Source organism: Podarcis filfolensis (genome assembly GCF_964270895.1).
Source record: "Podarcis filfolensis genome assembly, chromosome: 2".
NCBI lineage: Eukaryota > Metazoa > Chordata > Lepidosauria > Squamata > Lacertidae > Podarcis > Podarcis filfolensis.
Window position 1 is genome coordinate 122254047 of NC_139605.1, and position 26242 is coordinate 122280288.

Below are 26242 nucleotides of genomic sequence, written 5' to 3' on the forward strand. Positions count from 1 at the left end.
TAGGTTGAATTTAAAGATTTGAAAATAAGGGAAGAAAGAGCATTAATTTGGTACCGAGAACGGGAAGGTGTAAACAGGAAGTCCACCTTCCGTTTCTTGTAAACAGATCAAAGCAAAGACTATTTAAACTAAGACCTGGAAAATTACTTCAAAAGGACTTAAATCCTAACATCAAGACAAAATATCTCCCTCCCTGAATTGCAGGAGAGTGGAGGGAAGAGTGAGAAGTATTTTTGCCTGCAAAAAGAGAGGAAAAGGAAACAAAGACCACTGCTTTAATGCCTGGGATGGGCTGTCAAGTGCTAACAAGATTGCCGTACCGTGAATCGCGCTGTTTATAGACATTGTAACTTTTTGACAGTTAACTCTGCAAGAGAGATACTTTTGATTCTGACTGGCTTCTCCGGACTTTAAGGTCTTTAAGGAACTGTAAAGTAACTGAAACTGAAATTGAAAGGGTTGTTTACTTTGTTAAATGGGGGATTTGGAAAAGTTACTTTAATGCAACAAGAATTGACTGTTACTGTGTCCCCCTAGAGGAACTTGGTAATTGTTACAACAGGCCAGGGAATTTTCCACTTCAAATTGGCCAGGGGAATTTTCCACAGTAAAACAAATTTCGGCCGTGGGACTGACCTTGAGCTTCAGATAAAGTGTTATGGCAAACTTGCCGCAGGAAAAAAAAACAAGATCTGGGAAAATTCGGCAGCAGCAAAGAGCATCAGCATCTGGCCCTTCTGCACCATTAGGGGCAGCACCTGTTCAAATTGATCCAAAAGGAATGGCATCTGAAGATGTTTTAGCTGTGGCATTAGGCAAAATTAGTGAATCTTTGGAAAAACTGAGCAAACAAGTAGCTGAAGCATCAACCAAAATTGATCAGAATACTACAAGCATCAATAATTTGGGACAGAAGGTGAATTCTAACACAGAATCTATTGAGAAATTGCTGCAGGAATCAACTTTGACTCGAAAGACAGCTGAAGAAGCAAAGGAAAAAGCACTGGCCATTGAGGAAAAGATACCACCGATATGTAGGCAACTCGAGGATCACAAGTCAATGCTATCTATGATTGAACTGAAGGAAAGACAGACAAATTTAAGGATCAGGGCGGTACCTGAACTTGAGAAACATAACCTAAGTGACTTTCTTATGCATGAATTTGCAGACTTCTGGAACTTAGATTTAGAGAAGCAAGATATTAAGATAGTAAGTGCCTTCAGGCTCGGAAGAGGGGGGAGAAAGAACAGGGTGAGAGACTGTTTGATTACTCTCCAAACAAAAGAGGAGAGAGACAAAATATTGAGTCTGCATTTTCAGAAGACCTTGGAAATACATCAATCAAGAGTGGAGATATTCAAAGACATTCCGAAATACCTCCTGGATCTTAGGTCTAACTACGGAGACCTGGTGAACCTGTTGAGAAGTAACGGTATTGTCTTCAGGTGGGAATTCCCTCAGGGCCTATCTTTTACTTTCAAAGTAAGAAAGTTAAAAATAAGATCAGTGGAAGATAAAGAAAGATTTCTGAAAGATCACGGAGAAGACTTGCAGAAAGAATTTGAAGAAGAGTTAAGAGCACTAAAACCAGGAATATTAGACATATCATCACTATCCTTTGGATTGGAAAACTTAGAGAAAGTGATACCACCGACAGACCAGGAACAATTGCTGGGTGCAGTTGGAGGAAAAGCAAAGTAACCACGCCATGGCTCTGCAACTATTAAGCTGGAATATTAATGGTTTTAACTCCTCGGAGAAGAGGAAAAAAGTCTTTCATTTATTGAAAAAGGAACAATTGGACTTGATTTGTTTACAGGAAACACATGTGATAAGGCTGCACAGGAAAGTATTGATCAATAAAAGATTGGGTCAAGAGTTTATTTCATCGGATAAGGTTAAAAAAAGGGGAGTCGTGATTTATGCAAAAGAAAGCCTATCACCGAAATTTATGTTTAAAGATGAACAAGGAAGATTTGTGGCAATTGAAATTCAAGCACAAGGAGAGAAATTTCTGATAGTAGGAGTTTATGCACCAAATGAGGGGAAATCGGAATTTTTAAAAAAGTTGCATGAGACATTGCTGGACTACATGGATTATAACATTATTATGATGGGAGACATGAATGGAGTGGTATCCACGAACATGGACAAGGCACAGAGACAGGTAGTTACTAAAGACGGCAGACTACCAAAAACCTTTTTTGAGATGACTGACAATATGGACTTAATTGACATTTGGAGAATAAAGAATCCCTTGGGTAGAGAGGGAACTTTCTTCTCTGAAGCCAAAATGACATGGACAAGAATTGACCAAATTTGGATAACTAGAGGACTGGCTCCTAAGACTCGAAAAGTGGAAATTTGCCCTAAAACTTGCTCTGACCATAATGCTGTGAAAATGGAGATGAAACTAACACCAACTGGTTCCTTCAGATGGAGGATGAATGACACCCTGTTTAGAGATGAAGAGGTTACTAAGAAGGCCCAAAAAACCTCGAGAGACTATTTTGAGATAAATATGAACACTACTACTGAAAAAAGAGTAGTCTGGGACGCAAGCAAAGCAGTTATGAGGGGGTTTCTAATTCAACAGAATGCAATAAAGAAGAGAACTCAAAATGAGAAAAAGGACAAAATTTTAGAAAAAATAAAAGAGGGTGAGAAGAAACTGAGAGCGAAACCAAAGTCACAAGAGATTCTGAGAGAAATAAAGTTATATCAAGTTCAATATATGAAGATAATGAATCAGGAAATAGAATGGAAAATTAAACAGATGAGACAAAGGACATTTGAATCGGCCAATAAATGTGGAAAACTGTTAGCTTGGCAAATGAAAAAAAGACAAAAACTTTTTTTTTTTAAATAGATTTTTATTAGTTTTCCATACATTCAAATCATTTATCCAAATTTTACCAGATTTTAACAAAATTCATATTTTGGACTTCCTTCAACTTCCCTGACAATCATCCATTTTTACCCTTTAATGCGCATTTCTTTAATAGCATTGCCATTTGTCTTCCCTCCTTTTTCTATTTACTTTCAGCAATACCTCTTTAAAAGTTTTTACAGTGCTTCTTGAAACCCCACTAGCGTTGTTTGCACCTCACATACATTTTTCAGATAATCAACAAATTTTCCCCAATCTTCGATGAACTTTTGGTTTCGAACATATCTTATTTTCCCAGTCAGTTTGTCCAGTTCCGCATAGTCAGTCAGTTTCATTCTCCATTCTTGAATCGTCGGTATGTCCTCTTGTTTCCATTTCTGGGCCAAAAGAATTCTTGCTGCCGTAACTGCATACTGGAAGAGTCTAAAGTCTTTTCTTCTTATATCTTTTCCTGTAATCCCTAAAAGAAAGGCTTCTGGTTTCTTAGTAAAGGTATATTTTAACATCTTTTTCAGTTCATTATAGATTGCTTCCCAGAAGCTTTTCACTTTCTTACATTCCCACCACATATGGTAGAATGTTCCCTCTTTTTCTTTACATTTCCAGCATTTATTACATGTTTTGTACATTTTTGCCAATTTTACCGGGGTGATATACCATCTATAAAACATTTTCATGACATTCTCCTTCAACCCCATGCATGCAGTAAATTTTAAACTTTCCTTCCATAATTTTTCCCATTCTTCAAATTGAATATTATATCCAAAATCTTTGGCCCACTGTATCATTACAGATTTAACCTCTTCATCTTTCGTGTTCCATTCTAACAATATCTTGTACATTTTAGACAGAATTTTGTATTCATTAGCTATAATCTCTGTCTGGAACTTAGAGAAAAAAGACAAAAACTTAACACCATTACCAACTTGGAAGTGGAAGGAAAGAACATTCAGAATCCAGTGGAAATTAGAAAATGTTTCCAGAGGTATTTTAAACAGTTATATACACAAGGGCCACAGAAAGAATTCGATATAGACCAATTCTTAAAAACAAATGGACTACAAAAAATCACTCAAGAAAACAAGTTAATGTTGAACTATAAAATCACAGAACAGGAGGTAGAAGGTGCCATCCAGAATATGCAGTTGGGCAAATCTCCAGGGCCGGACGGTTTAACCTCAAAATACTATAGGTCTCTGAAAGATTGGATAATTCAACCACTAAAGGAGGTTTGTAATGAAATTTTGGAGGGGGAAAAGGCGCCAGAGTCGTGGAAGGAAGCTTATATTACACTTATACCGAAAACTGAGTCTGAAAAGACACAACTTAAGAACTACCGCCCCATATCCCTGCTTAACGTGGATTACAAAATTTTTGCAGACATTTTGGCTAAAAGACTAAAAAAAGTATTAGTGGAGGAGATACATAAAGACCAAGCTGGCTTTCTCCCGGGTAGACACTTGTCTGACAACACGAGAAATATAATTAATATTTTGGAGAAACTGCAAGTGAATATTAACACTAAAGCAGTCTTAATATTCGTAGATGCGGAGAAAGCTTTTGACAATATTTCTTGGAGTTTTATGAAGAAAAATCTTCAGGGGATGGGGGTTGGTCAAGGTTTTGAAAACGGTATAGGTGCAATTTACTCAGAACAAAAGGCTAAACTAATTGTTAACAATGTGGTGACAGAGGAATTTAAGATAGAGAAAGGGACACGACAAGGCTGCCCAATTTCCCCATTGCTCTTTATTTCGGTCCTGGAGGTTTTGCTAAATATGATCAGAAGGGACCGTTTGATTAAAGGTATACAGGTCGGAGCCAAACAGTACAAATTGAAAGCTTTTGCAGATGATTTAGTACTGACGTTACAGGAGCCAGAATCTAGTACTAAAAGAGTATTGGAATTGATTCAAGAATTTGGTCATGTGGCAGGATTTAAGCTGAACAAGTTAAAAACTAAGGTTCTTGAGAAAAATTTAACACTGATTGAGAAAGAGAGGTTTCAGAAGGAGACAGGTTTAACATTGGTTAAGAAAATGAAATATCTGGGGGTTAATATGACCGCTAAGAACTTAAATTTATTTAAAGACAATTATGAGAAATGTTGGTCAGAAGTGAAAAAGGATCTAGAAATATGGTCAAATTTGAAGCTGTCCTTGTTAGGTCGAATTGCTGTTATAAAGATGAATGTATTGCCAAGAATGTTATTTCTGTTTCAATCATTGCAAATTTGGGACAAAATGGACTATTTCAAGAAGTGGCAGAGAGATATTTCTAGATTTGTCTGGCAGGGCAAGAAGCCCAGAATAAAATTTAAAATATTAACTGATGTAAAGGAAAGAGGTGGATTTGCCCTGTCAGACCTTAAACTCTACTATGAATCAGCAGCATTCTGCTGGTTGAAAGAATGGCTGCTTCTTGAGAACACAGACATTTTGGATTTAGAAGGTTTTAATAACGTTTTTGGGTGGCATGCATATTTGTGGTATGACAAGGTTAAAGCACATAAAGCATTTAAAAACCATATTGTCAGGAAAGCATTGTTTAACGTCTGGTTAAGATATAAAGACTTACTGGAGAATAAAACCCCAAGGTGGTTGTCACCAATGGAGGCAAAGGCACTCAAAAAGTCCAATATGGAGGCCAAATGGCCGAAATATTGGGAAATACTGGAACAAGAAGGAGATAAATTGAAATTGCAGAGTTTTGAGAAATTAAAAGATAAGGTGCGAGATTGGCTACACTATTTTCAAATAAGAGAAGCCTTTAACATGGATAAAAAAATAGGTTTCCAGGTGGAAAAATCAAAATTGGAAACTGAGTTGTTAGAACCCAAAACTAAAATACTTTCAAGAATGTATAACTTGCTGCTAAAATGGAATACGCAGGATGAAACGGTTAAATCTGCTATGATTAAATGGGCTCAAGATGTTGGTCATAACATTATGTTTGCTGACTGGGAACAGTTGTGGACCACAGGTATGAAATTTACGGCATGTAATGCCTTAAGAGAGAATATTATGAAAATGATATACAGGTGGTACATGACCCCAGTCAAGCTTGCAAAAATCTACCATTTGCCCGACAATAAATGTTGGAAGTGTAAAGAAAATGAAGGAACATTCTTTCACCTTTGGTGGACATGCCCAAAGATTAAGGCTTTCTGGGAGATGATATACAATGAAATGAAAAAAATATTTAAATATACATTTCTTAAGAAGCCAGAGGCTTTTCTCCTGGGCATGGTGGGCCAATTGGTGCCAAAGAAGGACAGAATTTTCTTTATGTATGCAACAACAGCAGCAAGAATCCTTATCGCAAAGTATTGGAAGACACAAGAGCTACCCACCCTGGAAGAGTGGCAGATGAAGGTGATGGACTATATGGAATTGGCAGAAATGACTGGCAGAATCCGAGACCTGGGAGAAGAGTTGGTGGAAGAAGACTGGAAGAAATTTAAAGACTATCTTCAGAAATACTATAAAATTAATGAATGCTAAAACTGTGCTTGGGTTGGTAATAAGTGGTAACTAGTGATAAAAGTTAAATAAGATTATGCCAAAAAAAAAAGGCATTGATGATTGGCTGAAAATATCGATATAGAATGTGTCATGGTATAAAGTTTAAATATTTGAAAAAGGGTAAGAATTTGCTGAATTAAATATCTAAACGGGAATACAAAAGGGGGGAGGCGTGAGGAGTTCAAGAACATAAGCATATGAATTTGAGGTTATTGGGAATAATGGATTTGTTTTTATTTTTTTGTTCTTTGTTTAAATTTAATTTTTCTTAATTAGTTGTGATTTTTTTTCTTGTATCTCTGTGTGTTTCTTTTTTCTGTAACTTATGTTTTTTTTTTATTCTGAGAATTTCTATTTTTCCTTTCTGTAAAACTTTAATAAAAATGTATTTAAAAAAAATTAAAAAAATTAATGAATGTTAAAATGATGCTGGAATGAAACGAAACAGTTTTAGTAACAATGTTAAAAAGGAGTATGTAAAAATGATTTATTAAATAGATGAAATTATAAGGATACAATATGTCAAGATAAAGAGCTAAGATAAAAACAAAGAGGGAAAGGATTTGCTGAATTAACCATTCGAAATGGAATACAAAAAAGGGAGGTGTGAGGAGGTCAGGGAAACAAGTGAATGAAAAATAAGACATTGAAAGATGGACTTATTTTTTTTTACTGTTTTTTCTATTGTCTTTTTTTCCTACTCTGTATTTTTTATTGTTTGTATTCTTTTTTATTATCTTATTATTTTTGTAAACTCTTTTTTGAAATTTGAATAAAATATCATTTAAAAAAAAAGGAACAGTAGATATGGGGCAGGATCTGACAATGCATTGCACAGGCTGACTGGGGGCTTCTGGTATCACATACACCTCTCCTGCCTCATCCTTGGTAGCAGTTTTGTCAACATAAATTAGTTTATCATCATTTTAAAAGTTCCAAACAAATGTTAGATTGGTTGGGAGTGTGCAAGACAGACAACTCAATCAGTGTTTGGTTTGCTGATGCATATGCCTGCCAAAACCTTTGCAGAGGTGAAGCCAGGTGAAAGGCAAAAAAGCATGATGAATTTAGAAATACAGCTGCATGCTGCCATGCTTTGTGCTAAATCCCCAACCTCACCGAACTAAAACACAGCAGACAGCAACTATGTAGGGGATGGGGAAAGGCCACAGGGAAGGCATAAAACATACAGTGGACGGCTAGACACCCACACTTACCAGTTCAGGTAGAGGGAGGGGCTGGCAGGATGATGCTACCTGGAAATGAGAAGAAACAGAGAATGAAAAGTCCGGCTGCACATCCCTGGCTGCTCAGCTGGGAGGCCTCCCAGATCGCCAGCTTCCCCACAAACAGGGCTTTGCAATGACTAAACCACCCCTTCCTCTCTCCATGCTCAGGAGTGGTGGGAGTGGAGAAAGACTCTTGCTCGGCTCCTCGGACTGCCTCTCTATGAGGCAGGATCTGCCTCTTTTTCCCATCAGGGTGTTTGCTTTGGCCTGGCTGGTCCCTTCCAATGACGGCGCACACATAGGCAGCAATTCATCACGGCTGGGAGGCAGAGCGGGCAGCACAGGGGTGGGGGCTCTGCTATATATAGAGAAATGTAAACAGGCTGCACCCCACACCCAGGAGGGGAGCACAGGGAGGCTATTCAGCCCTGCCACTCTCCCATCTCACCTGGTGAAGCTGCCTCTGCATCCCTGGGTGACCTATGAGAGAAGAGGGAGGGACCAAGTGCCGTCTCCTTCATCTTCTACAGGTTCTGGCACTGCTGCTTTCAGGAGACAGAGAACTCCCACCTCCCCTGGCAGCCTGGTCTAAGGGATGAGGCCACGTCAGCAAGGGGCTCGCCTTGCTCCTCCATGGATGTTACTAGCAACAAATAATTGAGTCGGAATTTATTAATATTTGTTCAACTGCTGGCTTTCACTCAACACGCGCACACATGAATGTGCATGTATGTGTCCTTGAGCAAATAAAAACTGAACATCAGAGTAGAGCTAAACATGACAGACAAATATAATCCTGAGTGGCCGTGGTACTTTGTTAGATAAAAGCTGTTTTTTTGGGGGGGGGGGCAATTTGGAACAGAGAAACATCAGCATGCTTAATGCTCTCCTTGCCTGCCACTTTCCCCGCTCCCCCCCCCAGGCCCCAGAGACTGTTCCAGATACATGTTTATAAGGGCGTACAAAAATCAAAATGTGAACCTGAAATAGGATAATGCTACATTTTTTTGAAGTTCTAAGTAGAATATTTGTGAGCTAAGCAAACACTTCTACTGAGAGGATTCATTTGCTTTCCTAATAAGAACGCCAAACTTTAAGAGATGTACATAAATGACCAATTCCTGTAAATAGGAAGATTCTGTTTCACCTTTCCTTTCATGTAAAATGCCCTTTGAAGCAGAAAACAGGGAAGGTTTTATTTAACACCCTGAGGACAGAAAGAGGGACCATGTGCCTATACCATTAAATCTCCCCAAATGAATTATGTTTTGATATTAGACATACCACTCTAACTAAGAGCTATTTTTATAGATTGCTTTTTTTCAGCTTGATTTTCCAACATTCTTTGATGAATTTGGCTGCTAGATGGATTCAAACCAGATATTATTCAGAAATATTGCTTCCTTATTGCAGGGGTACCTAACCCCTGTCCTGGAGGTCTGATCAAGCAAATTTTGCTGGTCCCCAAATACCCCATCATTTGGCAGTGGCAGCAAAATGAAAAAAGAAGGTATGATTGGGGGTTTGGGGGAGAGATTGCCTCAATGGTAGGGATGGGGAGAAATTCATCTCAGTTTGCATTTAAAGTTGAATTTATCAAAATTGGACTTCCTGAAACAATATAAGAACAGATACACAGCCATCCTTCAAAATTCACACTTAACTGAATTTTGCGATTTAGTGCTCCAATCAACTAATGTTTACAAATATACATATATTAAGGGGAAATGTGTATAAAATTAACAGATTGACAATATCACACAAAAGCATTATGTTAGGAGAAATTGCTTGCAAAAATGTGTACAAACTGCAGACAAAAAAATGTGTTTAGAGGAAATTTGCACCAAAATGCTGAGGAATTTTCATGAGGATATGTATTTTTAAGATGAGGAAATGAGAAACAGAGGGATCCTGTCACCCCTACCTGATGGGGATGCAATTTGCTCCCTCCCAAGTAATCAAAGTGATCATTTGATGAGCAAGGAGCAGACACCAACTTCCTTCCTCAGCTGTACAGCAGAGATCAGCTGCGGAGCAGAGGCTGCGTCATGGGGGGGGGATAAGGGTGGCCATGCCTACTTTGGGTCATGCCCACTCCTGGCGTTCACCCCCCCCCCCAGTTGGCCAAGGGGGATTGCAGCCCTTGGTCCAAAGAGGGTTAGGCCACATCCCTGCTTTACACAACAAGCACATTTATTTATTATAGTTATTTTAAATCATTTATTTGCCACCTCTCCAGATCAAAATTCACCCAAGTCATCTTTCATATTAAATTAAGGGTATGTAAACTGCAACTGAAAAAAAAGTAGAGCCTTGAAACTCCCAAAGAACAATTCAATCAACAGGTTCTGTAAGCATCATTCGTAAAATCAGCAATGACTAATCTCCAAAACTGAATCAAATTGCTAATCGAAACAGGCAAATGAAACACCATCTATATAGAATTTTGTACAGATTCTGTCACAGCATTTGAAGTCTTAAAATTCTCAAGCTTCTGCCATGGGATCATATAAGAAAGTTCCTAGATCTCTTGCTTCTGAAGACTTGTTTGAGTAATATGTAGGTTGTGTTTAGTAGGAAAAGTCTTTGTGTTGTGCAAGGGAGAGCTACCAGCTCATCTCTCACAGCCTTTTAATTCTAACCTTTCCACCCTCCACAATGCCATGCTTTGCTGTAAGTTCCAAACAGATTCTGCAAATTTTTAAAGACCAGGTTCAGAACTGTCAGAAGGGATAGGCTTATGTGTGTTCATTTTGTTAAACTTGAGAATTTTAGTATGAGCACTGAGTTTTGGAGTTGCAACATGTAAATAAAAAGGTAAACGTAAAGGACCCCTGACAGTTAAGTCCAGTCGTGGACAACTCTGGGGTTGCGTGCTCATCTCGCTTTACAGGCCGGGGGAGCTGACGTTTGTCCGCAGACAGTATTTCCAGATCATGTGGCCAGCATGACTAAGCCGCTACTGGCAAAACCAGAGCAGTGCACGGAAACGCTGTTTACCTTCCCACCGGAGTGGTACCTATTTATCTACTTGCACTTTGACGTGCTTTCAAACTGCTAGGGTGGCAGGAGCAGGGACCGAGCAACGGGAGCTCACCCCGTCGCGGGGATTCAAATCGCTGACCTTCTGATGGGCAAGCCCTAGGCTCTGTGCTTTAACCCACAGCGCCACCCGCATCCTTTTTAACATGCACTGTAAATACCCCTTATCTATTTTTCCTTATGCAGCTGCCCTCTTCGTGACAGCATATCATTAATCACTTAGTGATGAAATCACCAAAATGATGTAGAATCAGATCAGACTCTTAGGCTTCCAACCTAATTTCAAAATACCACAGGCAGGAAGCCCTTGGGATGGGGAGAACGAAGCGGGTGTCAGAAACTCTGTGTGTGTGTGTGAGAGAGAGAGAGAGAGAGAGAGAGGGGGGGGGACAGGAGATGTCAGGAAAAATAAAAGTAGGGGGCCATGCCCACTTTGGGCTATGGTTGTGCCCACTGCTGGATTCAGGCACACCCACATAAACTTAGCAGCCCCCAACAGATTGCCCCCATAAGCAATGTGGCTTTGACAGAAAAAGAATTCCCCTTCCTACCTAGACAAACAGTAGCTGGGATGCTTGTGTACATGTGTAAAGTTTTTCCATGAGTCACACACGGGAAAGGAACGGCTACATTTGGGGGGAAGGGGAGGGTGATTTTACCACTATGCACATGAACCCTGTGCTTATGTGTTGGAGCCCATCATCCTTCCTTAAGAAGCTCCCTTACAAAAACAAACTCCCATCTTGGTCACACTCCATACTAAGAAGAGTTTATTTCTGCTCCTGGGCTACATTATGAAAACTAGGTAGGTAAGAGTCAGACGCTCCCGTGTTGCACTGCAATCAAACTTCCAAAGCAACTTCCAAACTAACATCAGGCAAAGATTCTGGTTGTTGGCAGAAAGAGCCAAGTCTCCTTTGCAGGACAAAACTGATCCCTCTGCACAAGAATGTGCTGCGCAAGAGGAAGAGGTATTGCAGGGGGCTGGACTAGAAGGCCCTCAGGGTTCCTTCGAACCCTACAATTCTATGATACTAATAATGGAACTGTAAAGTCGGAAGGAACCCCAAGGGTCATCTAGTCCAATCCCCTGCAAAGCTGGAATCTTTCTAGGGCTCAAACCCACAACCCTGAGATTAAGAGTCTCATGCTCTGTCCACTGAGTTCATGAGATTTTTATTTTTAAATGCAAAACATATTGCCTCAATGGGTCCTATGTTTTTTTTCAGACCTGGAAAGCTGTGGGGCTCAATCAAACCAAGTAGTTTTGTCTTGGTGTCAAAGCTAGTTGCAGCTCCTGCCTCTGTCCCATCATGTGGTGCAAAGTGGCAGGTCAGAGTGCCTTTGTCAAACCAACTATCAACACAACTGAAATTACACTGTGCATGAACAAGGGTGCAATTAAGTAAACAGACAAAAGAGGTGCCTGTTGCACATGACGCAAGGTATTCTTTTGTGACCTGTGCCTTTAATTAAAGAAACAAACAAACACCAAGTGGGATGGAGAATATCTTCTCTTCTGAAGCCTGGGGGAGTTTGGGGGGACAGTTTAATTTGCCAGATTGTTATTAGCGCTCCAAAAAACAATCAATAAGCATTTTGAATCTAATCAGGTCCTTGTGACCTGCCAGCTGTTGCCCTCTGAATGACTTGCCTTTTGGGGCAGAAAGAGGATTCCCCACCCTTTCTCCCTATCCTTCATCTAAATTGCCTCTTGAAGCAAAGCTTGAGAGTTCTGAATATACAGATTTTGTTTTGTGGCCGAGCAGGCATCTCGAATCCTGGGGGTAGGACACACCTACCTGGTGGAATAAAATTATACAGCTGATTGCGCACCCTCTTGGTGGTTCACAGCTGGGTTAACATTCAAAATGGAACCAGAGTTGAATAGCGTAGTCCTATCACTTTCAAATCCCAATTCCAGAAATTACAGGGCTGTGAATTATGGGTTGAATCCAATGTAACTCTAAGTAAAAGTTGTTCAGTTAGAGCAAGGGTTTATAATTGTGCAATGGAGTTTTCCCATCGCACACACATTAATCTTCTTTGAGTTCCCCTCCACAACCTTCCTGAGCAGATCTGAGGAAGGTTCAGGGTGCAGACAAGTGGAGGAGAGTGAGGAAAAGTTCTGTTGCACATTCTTTGCAGTGATGGAATGAATGCAGTTTTTGGATTTTTATGTATTTGCTGCATTCTTGTGGAATTTTATCATTTAGGTGACTGCTACCAACTGTCAAACTTGGCCTACAGGGAGAGAGGGAGGAAGGGAAGGATCGGGCCCTCCACCATGATCCAGTTCTCAACCCCTGCTCTCTTACAGTCATCTACTGCTTCAGAGGCTGAAAAAAAGGGGTAAGGATTATGACTTGGAATAAGAGACCTAGGAATCAATGACTCATCCACCCCTCTTTCCCTTCCCCACACCTTCTGAAATAATGTTTTACACCATTATTGATGGGAAGTGAAGTCAAGAGCGGGAAACAGGAGAAAAGCTTAATAGTCAAAACAAAGAGAATCTTGTAGCAACTTAAAAGACTAAGGGCTCATCCAAACTTCTGCTTGTGTCATGCCTGGAAAGCACTTTCTAGACACAGGTCCAAGTGGTCTACCCCTTGCCCCCTTCCTTTCCAAGTTAAAACCCACTCTTAGCGATAGATCGGAACAAATGGCAATCAATTTGTTGTTTGCTCCAGCTGAGCTCAAAGAGCGATTTCTCCCAGCAGAACCAGAGGAAGTGTGGATAAGCCCCAACTTAAGGAAAAGCTTTCAGGAACCATCAGGTGCTCCACAACAACTTGGAGAAAGGCTTTCAGTTTGGTTGCCCATTTTGTGGAACAGCATTCCTCTTCAGATTTGACAGACACATTTCCAGGAACAATTGAATACCTTTTTTTAGGTCTCTGCTTTGGGTAATTATTTGCATTGTTTTTCAAACTGTTCTACTTTGTTTTTATTATAGGATTGAGATTTATGTGGAAAGTGATTCAATACTAATAACAATAACAACAACTTAGATGGGCATCTGTTAGGGGTTCCTTAGCTGCAATTCCTGCATTGCAGGGGGGAGGCTTTGGGCCCTTCCCTCAAATTCTATGATTCTAAGTATCCAAAATAATAATAATAATAATAATAATAATAATAATAATAATAATAATAATAATTTATTTCTACCCCACCCATCTGGCTGGGTTTCCCCTGCCACTCTGGGCAGCTTCCAACAAAAAGGCGCAGATTGCAGCTATAACAAAGGCGGCATTTTTCCATCTCCGCCAAGCTAAGCAGTTGGCTCCTTACCTCTCTCGCCCTGACCTAGACACTGTGATCCACGCGACGGTCACCTCCAGGCTAGATTATTGTAACTCGCTCTACGTGGGGCTGCCCTTGAGACTGACCCAGAAACTCCAGCGGGTGCAGAATGCTGCAGCGAGACTCCTTATGGGGTCCTTGCTGCAAGATCACATTCACCCGGTGCTATACCAGCTGCACTGGCTCCCGGTGGAGTACAGGATCAGGTTTAAGGTGCTGGTTTTAACCTTTAAAGCCCTATACGGCCTAGGACCCTCGTACCTACGGGACCGCCTCTCCTGGTATGCCCCACAGAGGAACCTACGGTCTGCAAATAAAAACATCCTGAAGGTCCCAGGCCTCAGAGAGGTTAGGCTGGCCTCAACTAGAGCCAGGGCTTTTTCGGCTGTGGCCCCAATCTGGTGGAACACTCTGTCACAAGAGACTAGGGCCCTGCGGGACCTGACATCTTTCCGCAAGGCCTGCAAGACAGAGTTGTTCCACCAGGCCTTTGGTCAGGGTCCAGCCTGACTCCCTCCTCTGGCAACCTGCACAGAATTTTGCTTAACGGTTGCCATTAATTTGATTTTAATTAATTTTTATAATGAAATGTTTTTAGAATGTTGGATTATTTGATTGTTTGATTATTTGATTGTTGTTAGCCGCCCTGAGCCCGGCTTCGGCTGGGGAGGCCGGGATATAAATAAAAATTTATTATTATTATTATTATTATTATTATTATTATTATTATTATTAAAAGATTAAAAATACATTAAACACAGTGCTAGGTGAACATTCTGTCTGCACAAGGATTTCTGTTTGTGCAATAGAATATTCTCTCCCTCTCCTTCCTGTTCTCCCCTTAAATCTGTCCTAGGTGTTTCTGGGGTACATGTGGGGGAAGTGGGGGGAGTCCCATAGTGCATGTGGAAATCCTTGCACTAATGCGACACAGGAGCTGAATACCACCAAATGCTGCTACTGATAAGAATACATGTAGGCATAGAAAGGGGAGAAATTAACAGCAGAGACACAGGAATGCATCTCCAGTTACCTTTTTTGATTGCTAAAAGCAGCCACAGGGTTAGATCAGCATAATGGAGGAAGGCATGAATGAGGGGATCATCAAATGCTTGCTCCCCTGCCATGGCCCAGATCCAGATCACACACACATACTTTGGAACTATGATTAGCCGTGGAGGGGAAAACGTTGGGCATGTCATGTCTAATTTGGCCCTCAGAACGAAGTCCAACAAATGTAATTTTTACTCGCAGGCAGACCTATAAATAGTCATCACCAAGATGGCCGGAAATAGCTTCCTAGTATCCAAAGCTTTTTAAAAAGTGTGTCTTTGCTTTCAGCCACACATCATTTTTAACAGAGAAATGTGTGGGCCAGCAGGCTAGTAAACGCCTGGTTCACCCCCCCATTGCGCATGATGTGCATATGACATCACATGACGCCAGGCCTCCGCAATGTGGGGGGCAAGTTGGCACCCTTGATCCCAAGCATGCGTGCATGAGATTGAAACCTCAGTATTGCAGTTTCAAAAGGACACAATTAATGCATGCATTGACCCACTGGAAGCAGATTAAAGGGATGTGGTAGCCTGAGTAGTTGAAAAGAACTCAGGATAATTCACCATTCATTTACTAATCTCTCTACTCATATTCCAGTTTTCTCCCACTTTCTGCAAATGCACTTGGGTCTTTAGTCTGGGGTTCTCTCTGCTGCTCACGCCCCATTTCATCTCATGGCCACACCCTGCCCCAAATACACATGCCCTCTCTCAGACACAAACGGCCTCCAATCTTGAATGTTCTCCTGCAGTTCGGTTGTGGGAAACTTTTGGGATGTGGAGCAGATGTGTGTGTGTGTGTGTGTGTGTGTGTGTGTGCGCGCGCACGCTGTTCTGGAGGAAGCTTCTTGCCTCCCCCTCCCAAGCCCTCTGGCTTGATCCCTCCAGCAAGCCCTGGCCTGGGAAAACATCTGGACCAGCCCATGGGAGGCAGAGGGGAGGTCGCCAGGATGTGGGAAACTCTAGGAGGAAGTCTAGGCTGTACATCTCAACAGGCCAACTGCACAGCTAGCAGGCTTCACGGCCGGATGAGCTGGGCTGCTTCTTAGCAAAAGGAAGACATTGCATTTTTATGGCACATCTGCAAAGGATAGACAGGCCTCTGAGCTTGGAGGGGTGGGGGCTTTGTACTCCCCTCCTTCCAGATGCCACAGGCAGCAGCGGGATGGGGGGGGTGAGGCACAGAGCAGGAAAGGAGCTTAGCCAGGTCCATTTATGCACCAGTCTTCAAACCTGGGCTGCCTTGGATCTCAGCCTTCCCTATGCCTCTTCTAAGGACCTATGCATGAAGGAGGTGATGCTAGAGAGGTTGCAGGGGATCACATTTTTGATGCTCCTCTACATTAAAGGAATATAAAAGGTCTGACTGGAAGCTCTAGGCTCCCTCTTTGAAGCCATAAACTTGGGAAGGGGAACCTCAGGCCTGGGGCCCAAATGTGGACCATGAGGCCACTCTAGCTGGCTCTCAGAATGCTCCCCAGGCTACACCCGTCACTGGCCCAAGTGTTTTGGGTTGGCTGGAACATGTCCTGGGACTCTGAAAATGCCCTTAGCCTGCCTGGACAGAGAGGGGTGTGTGGGAGCGTGCCTACTGGACAAAGGTAAAATTTGCACCCCTGCTCCGCCCACCACTGACACGTGGCCCTTGGGCTGAAAGCTTCCCTGCCCGTGGCATAAAGGGTTTGGAAACAGGTTGCTTGAAGGCCGGCTTGCAGCCACGTGAAGCTGCCTAGGCCTTGAGACGGCTTCTGAGGCTCTGCTTTCAGTCCCTCCGTCAGGCTGACAGGCAGGAGCCACAGGATCTTTGCCACGGTGGCCTTGGATTCTTGGAACTCTCCCCCAGAAGAAGTACGTCTAGCCCCATCTTTATCAACTTTTTAAAAGGCCCTTTAATTAGTAAATTGATGGTTTCAATTGAAAGAACTGCAAGCTGAGTTTTAAGTTGTGGCCATTTTCCTGCTGAAGTGTATTTTCTTTTTCTTTATATCACCTTTAGTAGGTTGTGATGGGAACCCTTACACGAGTACTTTAAACTAAAGGAAGTGAATTAAAACAAAAATCTCCCTGCATGCAGAAAATCAGCGCAGGAAGGAGCAGGCTGAGCTTGATCCCATCTTCCTGATGCACTGCTTTTCTACTGGTAGGGAGTTTTTGTTTTCGCTAGCTAGGGAAGCATTCAAAAAATGTGCCCCACCCACTCTGCTCACCCTCTCCAGAGGCTGACAGAGACTGAATTCTGGACTAGATGCAGCTTTTGGTCTGATCCGGCAAGGCGGTACCTCTCATGAGCTCACAAGGGCAAAGCAGTTCCAGATGACTTTTGGATGCAAGCCAATCCACTCGCTATAGGGGAAGGCAAAACATGACATAAGGGAAGACAAAAAGGGCATTGTGGCTTGCAGGAGGGGTGGAAATCCACACCACCTCCAAGTACGTTAATCTGTCAGGCCCTGTGTGCGAGGAAAGCCCACCAAAGGGATTTGCAGGGCAGCCTTCTTCCTGTCCCTGATGCCTCCCCTGAATGGCCTCCCACCAGCCAGAGTCCAAGGATGAAACTCTCCCCACCAGGGGAACAGCGGAGGGGGAGAGATTCCAGGGAGGAGGCTGCAGAACAAATTGCTCTGGACGAGTCACGCAAGATCTAAGCCATATGCCGCTGGGGAATCGTGGGCAACTTAAAGAGAGAAGAAGGGGAGACTCCAAATAAACAGCAGAGGCAAAAACTTACGAACTTTTCTTTTCAAGAGCTATGCATTTCATACCCCGCTTCTCAGGTTCTGCTTAGAACAACCTCCCGCAACTTGGTGCTGTCCAAATGTTGGGTTATGACTTGCATCAACCTTGACTGTCGGCCATGCAGGCTGGAGCTACAGGCCAGCAACATAGGAGGGGAAAACAGAGGTTGCTTCCGAGCAGCTGAGAATGTCTTCTCCTCCAAAAGAAAGAAAGAAAGAGAAAGGGGGGAAAGACCCACACTCTCTAGAGCCCCCCCCAAGCCAAATTTCAGGAGAAAAAGCAGGCTTCAGGAGAAGAGGAGATTCAGCAAAAATCGGCTCCTTCCGTGTTCTGCCAGTAGGATTCTTCCGTGACTGGAAAGTGCCCTTGCTTTCACAGGAGGCAAAGTCTGGATCCAACCCAATGTACACTGTGGTTGTAAACTGCCCTGCACCTAATGAATACTAATGTTAGGACTCCCTTATTGAATCCAAACCAAAGTTCACCTAGTCCAGCAATCTGTCTCCAGCAGTAGACAGACATATCTGGAAGGCCACAGGCCATGAAGGCAAGAGTGGCCTTCTCTCCTTGCTTATCCCCAGCATCTGGTGCCCAAGATGGTGTAGTGGTTTGAGCATTGAGCCAGGACTCTGGAGACCCAGGTTCACACCTCTTCTCAGCTGCAAAGCTTGCTGAGAGACCTTGGCCCTGTGACACACACTCTCTCTCTCAGCCTAACCCATCTCACAGGGTTATTGTGAGGATGCGACAAAGAGGAGTCATGGAAGAACCACAAATGTCATCTTGGGTCACCCTGAGGAACGGCAGGTTATAAACATAGGGAGGAATTCAAGGCAGCTTTGTGGCAATCGTTCCATCAGGGCAAACATTTCAGGTGCCAGACGGAGCAAATCCCTCTCCTCCCCTCCCCCTCCCTGTCTGCTGTCCTGGGGGTTCTCTCAACACCCCCTCCCACCAAGCACGGGCTGCACAGGGGAGGAAAGGAGGCAAAATCCCCGAGGAAGTCCTGTTGCAGCTTCCACTCCTGGGGCTGGTGAGTTGAATCCCACCCATAAAAAACAAAAGAATACAGCAAATGCCTCCCATTTACCTATCGTGGCTCAAACCTGGTCAGTGGGCAGTGTATAGCTTAATTAATGAATACATCATAACAAGTAAATGAATAAATGTAATGCATAAATAAATAACAAAATAATAAATAACAATAAATAAGTTTGGTCCCTTCGGCCGCAATGGGGGTTTCTACCCACCTTTTCATCCTTAATCCCTCACCTGAAACAGTGTCCATTGACCAGTGCTCCTTCCGGGGACTACTGCCCCCTTGTGGCGAGGGAAGAACACACACCTCTGCTAGCAGAACCGTGCACGCCTCCAGCCCACCTGTTGGAAGATACCAATTCTGCACTAGGTCTGCTGCGGCAGCTCTTCTCCCTGCTTGCAATCCAGCGATCGGTGCCGGCTTTTCTTCTCTCTCTCTGCCCAACAGGGAGCCTCCCAAAAGAGGCACCAGCAACACAGAGGAAACCAGAGGCCCCAGCTGTCCCATGGATGAGGGACTAAGCCTGCTCAACCCTCCAGCCTCCTAGCTGTCCTCCTCCCTTCCCCGCATTCTCCCACTTGCTGTCGCGTCTTTCCTGAGAGCAGAGCTGTGTTTGCAGAAACGGCCACTGATCCCGCTATTTAGAAAAGGGGAGCGGGGGGAGGACTAGTCCCAGAACAGCAGCAGCTTGGAGTTAAGTGGCTTCTCCTCCAGCTGCAGCCCTTGGCCCAGGTCCAAGGCAAACTCCGCTCCATAATTACACAACTCAGAAGAGCGGCCCCGTGCAGGCTTAAAGGGCCAGAGGTCTGGATCTCACAGAAGTCACAGGGTCCGCCTCCAGGGCTCATCATGCCTGGATAATGGTGCACAGGAGTGTGGCCAATGTGGACCTACCCACAAAGGAGGTCACTGGAAGCCCCAGTGAAAAGCAGGTGCACAATGCCTTGCTAAGACTAAGCAGATCAGGGCCTGACTGGGTGCCCAAGCGGGAACTCTATATGCTGTCAGTAATAAACGTGTTTGGTTCTGTTTCTTTTTAAGACTGCAAGATTTAGGAACACAGGAAGCTGCCATTGCAGCATCTAGCTCAGTATGCCTTCACTGACTGGCAGTGGCCCTCCAGGATGCAGATGGAGTCTGCCCCAGCCCTGCCTGGAGACGCTGTGCACTTGAACCCGGGACTTTCAGCAGGCAAAGCAGATGCTCTACCAGCTGAGCTGCAGCCCTTCTCCTAAATCAACTTAACCCATTCAGTTTTTGAGGAGCTGTTTATGGCTTTGCCCAGCAGACTGCAGAGCCAGAGGGCAGTGGAGAGGGGTTCTCTCCCTCCCTGTTCCCTGTTTGCTACCATAGCCAAAGAGCGGAGGGAGATCTCTTGCCATCACTTTTTAAATATCTATAGTAACAAGTCGTAACTAACTCCACTGGGATGTATGTGTGTTGCAACAGAGAAGGCCCTGCCCTGCCCATTCCATCTCCTAAACTAAAGCCAGCTTTGCCACCCCCAAATGAAAACCTTAATCTTTTGCCATTTTTGCATTTGCTCCACTTGATCATTAAAATAATTCCCCCCCCTTTGTTTTTAGATTTCTCTTTCCATAGCTGTAGGCCTGTCCATAGAACTAAAGGCTCCAGCTATGCTCAAAAGTAGCCATGCAACCCCAAAGGGATCCTCTTCAGGTCAGGCCTTCTGACCCTTTCCCCGTAACCTGGCTCCCCCCCCCATGAGCTGCAGCTGCCCCTGTTCTGACCACCCCTCTATATGCCCTTATGAGATCAGCCCCTTGCCACACACCCCACACTTCCCTCCCGGAAGCTGGCCAGGCTCAAGCCAGAACCTGTGTTTCCTCAGCAACTCCCCGACTCCTGCAGCCTCCACTGGCATGCCGGAGAGCACATTTATCTACAGAGAAGTCACAAAAGGACAGTACAGAGCCAGGGGAAGCCTCCATCTCCCATTCGTGGCAACTTTCTTTTCCTCTCAGATCTCAGGGATGCTCCAGGGCTTGAAATGGGGCTGAAAGTAGCATGTGCTACTGTGTCTAGAGAGGCAAAGGGCCTCTGCAGATGGCCTTAAAAATAGTCCATTCATCTTTGGTTATAATATACAGCTAAAAGACCGGGAGAAATTATGGAAAGAAGGAACAAAATTTACTGCATGTAATGCTTTGAAAGAAAATGTAATGAAAATGATGGTATATTACACCAGCGAAATTAGCTAAAATGTATAAAATAAGTAATAAATGTTGGAAATGTAAGGAAAAGGAAGGCACTTTTTATCATCTGTGGTGGGAATGTAAAAAAGTGAAAGGCTTCTGGGAAATGATTTATAATGAGATGAAAAAGATGTTGAAATATACATTTATAAAAAAACCCAGAACCATTTTTACTTAGTATTGTAGGCACTGACATTAAAAGACAAGATAAAAAACTGTTTTTATATGCGACAAACTGCAGCGTGAGTATTATTGGCACAGAAATAGAGGCAGGAAGAACTACCAATCAAAGAGGAATGGCAGATGAAATTGATGGACTATGCAGAATTGGATAAAATGACAGGGAGAATTTGAAACCAGCAGGACCAGAACTTCTTGAAAGACTGGAGTAAATATACAAGTTATCTGAAAGACAATTGTAACCAACCAACTATGCTTGTAGGACTACAAGAAGTTTTGTAAGGAGAACTATATGAAATACTGCAGAAAAGATTTATGAGAATGGATTTTAAGTTATGGATTATTAAAAGTAATAGTTAGGATAACAAATGTAAGATTAAGAGATGAGGTCTGAAAATCATTAGACGTGGTTGATGGAAGTCTCAGGCTAAAATACCCAAAATGTTATATAAGATGAGATGAGATGAAATGTTCTGTTTGGAAAATATATGTAAAAACTAATAAAAATGTATATTTTTTAAAAAGTAAAAATAAGATAATAAATGAAGGCATTGAGACTATAAATAAATAAATACAGTGGTACCTCGGGTTACAGACGCTTCAGGTTACAGACTCCGCTAACCCAGAAATAGTGCCTTGGGTTAAGAACTTGCTTAAGGATGAGAACAGAAATCGCGTGGTGGCGGCAGAGGGAGACCCCATTAGCTAAAGTGGTACCTCAGGTTAGGAACAGTTTCAGGTTAAGAACGGATCTCCAGAACGAATTAAGTTCTTAACCCAAGGTACCACTGTAGTGCATTCATGATTCATTTTTACAATCAAGCGGTATATAAATTTTAAGAAACAGATAAATAAATATTGCTGCATTTGCAGTGTCCCATAGCTTCTTGCTGAAACCGGCTGTGACCTATTTTTATATCGCACATATTCCGGGCAGCGGTGGGGTGGAGTTTTTCCCGAATTTGTCGTGCTATAGTGCAAGAGCGCCCCTCCAAGTGGCAATAATGTGGTAACACTGGTGAAACATCGCAGGAAAACTAAAAGGGGAGGTGGGACTGAAGTATGGACAGTCCAACATAAACCTACCACTGAGGCACTATTCTGCATTGCAACCAAGGGGTGTGGGGTGCAGTCTGCCCTGGGTGTCATAATGCCGGCTGAACCCAAACCCCTTTTGCACAAATAAAGGCTGGTGGGACCCAGAGAATCCTGTTTGCCCTTTTAAGGAGGCTCTGCCCCTAGAGGTCACTCTGAGGGGCTTCGGAGGGCAGCGATTCCTCCATCCAGCCTTGCGCACCTGTGCACCAAAGCAAGTGAGCTGCGGTGGCTGCTGCTGCTGCCTTCCTTTTCCTCTTTGCCTCCCCTGTTCATTCATGCCGTTCCCTCCTACACACCATGGAGCGTGTTTCATCAACGCGCACCAAACTATGTGGGAGCTGCCGGGGCCTTGATCCTCCTCCCCTCGATCTTCTCCATTCTGCCCCCACCCATGCCTCCTCTAAACACACACACAAACAGGTCAGTTCCAACACCATCATTTTCATGCTTGCATTTGATTCCTCTCCTTCCGTGCCCCACCACCTTCAGATTGTAACACCCCCAAACCCTCCTCTGTGTGGAATAGGGACCGTCATCTTTGATGGCCAAGATGCACCTCTTTATTTTAAAGTTCTCGCCGACCACCCCACCCCCTGCTTCTTGCCACTAGGTTCCATCATCCCTGACCACTGGTCCTGCTAGCTAGGATAATGCGTGTTGTAGTCCAACAACATCTGGGAACCCAAGGTTGAGAAAGGTTGATCTGTAGAGTTGGGTGTGTATGTGCAGGTGAATGTTCCTGTCATGAAGGAGTTTGTACTAATTACATTTAATATGTGGCAGTTCTATGGCCCCAATTTGGAGAAAGTTACATTTTGGTCATTTGAAATCCATAGGACAAGTGGATCACATCACAGCTAATGTTGAGTGAAACTACTAGTGCATTCTTAAAGATGTTTCCTTAGTAGGAATTCCATTCAGTTCAATAGGATTTACTTCAATGTAAGTGTGTGTAGGACTGTAGCCTAACATTCTCGGGATAGGATTCTATGAGCAGAGAAATTACCATGGCGTGTGTGCATCCCCAGGGGTAGTTCTGTGTGATAGCTGCAGATGCAATCCTGCCCTTAATTATGCATGAGTTCTATACCTGAGTAACTGGAGGCAGGGTTGCAATTGTAGAGAGATCCTACTTTACAGTGAAATATATGCATATCTACTCAGAAGTCATTCCCACCCAAGTTCAGCTGGATGTGCCTCAAAGTAAGTGGGTATAGGATTGCAGTCTTATACTGTAATCCCAACCCCATTTAACTGTGAGTAAACCTCATTGAATTAAATGGAACTGCTTTTTGAGTAGCCATGGCTAGGTCTGTCACAGCAGAGCTGATGGAGTGAGCTCTGCTTTCCATCTCCCACTGACAAGCGGAATGGGACAGGTGGATTACAGCCTTAGTTGCAAACATAGGCTAACAGAGCCAAGATTAATTGACAATGTGAATGATCAATAGATCATGCTATGCAATCAATAAATATATGTAAAACTATGCAGTTATGCTATCTGGGTTTATGATATGGAGCAGGGAAAGAGTAGAGGAGGGAAATGAAAGCTAGAAACATGGATGTAAAGGAGCATAAAATGAATTGAAACAATAGAGTCATTAATAGTATTTTTTTAAAAACTAGATATGTCCTTCTAGGTGCCATTTTTCATGAAGTTTGAACTAGGAGTAGCTACCATTCTCAAGTTCATTCAGATGACAAAAAATAATATGACATAATTTGCTCAAGTTTTATAGAAGTATTTGCTAGAAATCTATTTGATGATGATGATGATGATGATGATAATAATAATAATAATAATAATAATAATAATAATAATAATAATGCTTTTATTATTTATACCCCGCCCATCTGGCTGGGTTTCCCCAGCCACTCTGGGCAGCTCCCAACAGAATACTAAAACAGAATAAAACTTCAAACATTTAAAACTTCCCTAAGCAGGGCTGCCTTCAGATGTCTTTTAAAAGTCAGATAGTTGTTTATTTCCTTGACATCTGATGGGAGGGCGTTCCACTACCAAGAAATATTTCAATGACTAGTTGGGTCTCAAGCCCAACTAGTCATTGAAATAGTCATTGAAGTATGAACCGGTGCCAGGTACCAGTTCATACTGGTGATTTTTTTGTATTGTATTGTAGAGGCAGCATAGCTGTGTATGAAAAGTATAGAGAAAAGTCATCCTCATAAGCAATAGAAATTAGAAGCAATTATGCTACAGGTGCTATTAGGCATGCAATTCTCAAGTAAATGTATAGACTACTTTCCCCCCCTTGGGTTTGACAATTAGTCTACAGAGGCATGAAGTCCCTGGTGATTTACTTTATATTCACTTGCTAAGTACTGAAGTACTAAGTACTTTGTGGGTTTCAGCACCTTATCAATGAACACAAGGTGCAGCTGCTGTACAGGGTGACATGAACTAGCACAAGGTGGTTCTATCATTAGGCAGATAGGCTTGAAACTGCTCTATCTCCTTGCAGAGGATGCAATCCTAGGTTAAAAGTGAGTAGTTGCAAAGTAGCTTCCTGACATTTTTGAGTAAGACCTGATTATATAACTCCTGCTATTTCCATAAATGATATTTTTACTAGAGGCTTATGTGAATTGCTGAAACAGGGACACAGCCTAAAAGGTAAACACAAATATATGTCTATATTGCCATTTTTAGAGCAATTTCCTGTTTGCTTTGAGCCTTATTTCAAATCTCTGAATAGTTATTCTAAAATTCGGTTTACGTTGCTAGACATCATGTGAGAGGAGTTTTTCAAAACTAAAATTAATCAAGAGTTGTCTTAGGTCCACTATGCGTCAAGCTCGGCTCTCTGGCTTGGCCATCTTGTCAACTGAAAACAAAGTAGCAAAAGGAATTGATTTTGATGATGTGATTTCAAAATTTGCAGAGAACAAAGTTAGGGGGAAAACGGTTTTAAGTGCTTATGCTCACAATGTTAAGTAAAAAAACCAGAAAATAACACTTGCAAGTGTAAGCATCTTATTTTTCCTTCTTTTAATAATTTCAATGCGGGGGCAGGTGACAAGAAATTTACTGCACTGGGTACCACCTGACTTTGCTACGCCACTGATTGCAACACGGCATTGCTGGGGAGCAGGCCCAGAGAAGGGTGTGACATGGGGAGATTCCTGGCAGCCCCATGCGGCTGGAGGGTCACAATTAGCCCACAGGCCACAGACTCCTCACCCTCGCCTTAAACCAATCCTAAGCACATAGAACGGAAACAACCACAGATTCCTACCTTGTTTTAACTCTGCCCACCCCACCCCCTTCTGGTTCTGCTTCCTGTGTGTCAGTTTCAGGTTGGAAGCTCCTCAGGGCAGGGACTTGCCCTCTTGTGCTCTGTAAAGCGCCATGAATATGGCTGGTGCCATATAAAGAGTGGTGATTATGAGGATACCATCCTTCAAACTGGGAACGGCAACTCCAAAATGGTTCAGATCTTTCCACCCAGGTGGCTGACATTTCACAAGTACAGGCAAAGGCACCCTGTTTCCATTATAAAACAGGGCATTTTGACACCAAACAGTCAAAACATAGGACAGAGTGGTGACCTCATAGAGGAGGCATGCACTCGCCAGCACTAAGCTAACAAGACCCACACATAGCAAGGAATGGAATGGAATGTTGGGCTGTGGGAGTTTCTGCTGCTGCTGCTCCTTCACACACTTGAAGGGCCTTTGTGACGGGGTGGGGTAGGCTTATAAAACTCCCAAGGAACACGCATCTATGTGCACAGAATGCAAACTGAAGTGATTATTATATGCCACTAAACAGCACCGTGCCCCCTATTTTTTCTACCAAACTCCTCTTTGCGCTTACCTTGGCTTCACATTTCTTGTGGCTTGCCACTTTGCACACTGCAAGAAAAAAACACACACAGAAAAGCTATTCCAGATGCACACCT

The 26242-nt window shown here is 42.9% G+C and overlaps 1 protein-coding gene across 6 annotated transcripts in view; it reads right to left on the bottom strand.

Moving 5' to 3' along the window:
• TNS2 (tensin 2) overlaps window positions 1–26242 on the bottom strand; it is a 139248-nt gene that overhangs the window by 48225 nt on the left and 64781 nt on the right. For 4 of the 6 annotated variants that reach the window (XM_083599723.1, XM_083599722.1, XM_083599721.1 and 1 more), the window contains exons 3-4: window positions 26158–26195; window positions 7633–7671 (exon numbers count right to left, since the gene is read on the bottom strand). In XM_083599723.1, the coding sequence (XP_083455849.1) occupies window positions 7633–7671; window positions 26158–26195 (77 nt within the window). Of the gene's footprint in view, window positions 1–7632; window positions 7672–19058; window positions 19167–26157; window positions 26196–26242 lie in introns of all 6 variants that reach the window. The other 2 variants (XM_083599725.1, XM_083599726.1) reach the window with 1 other exon arrangement.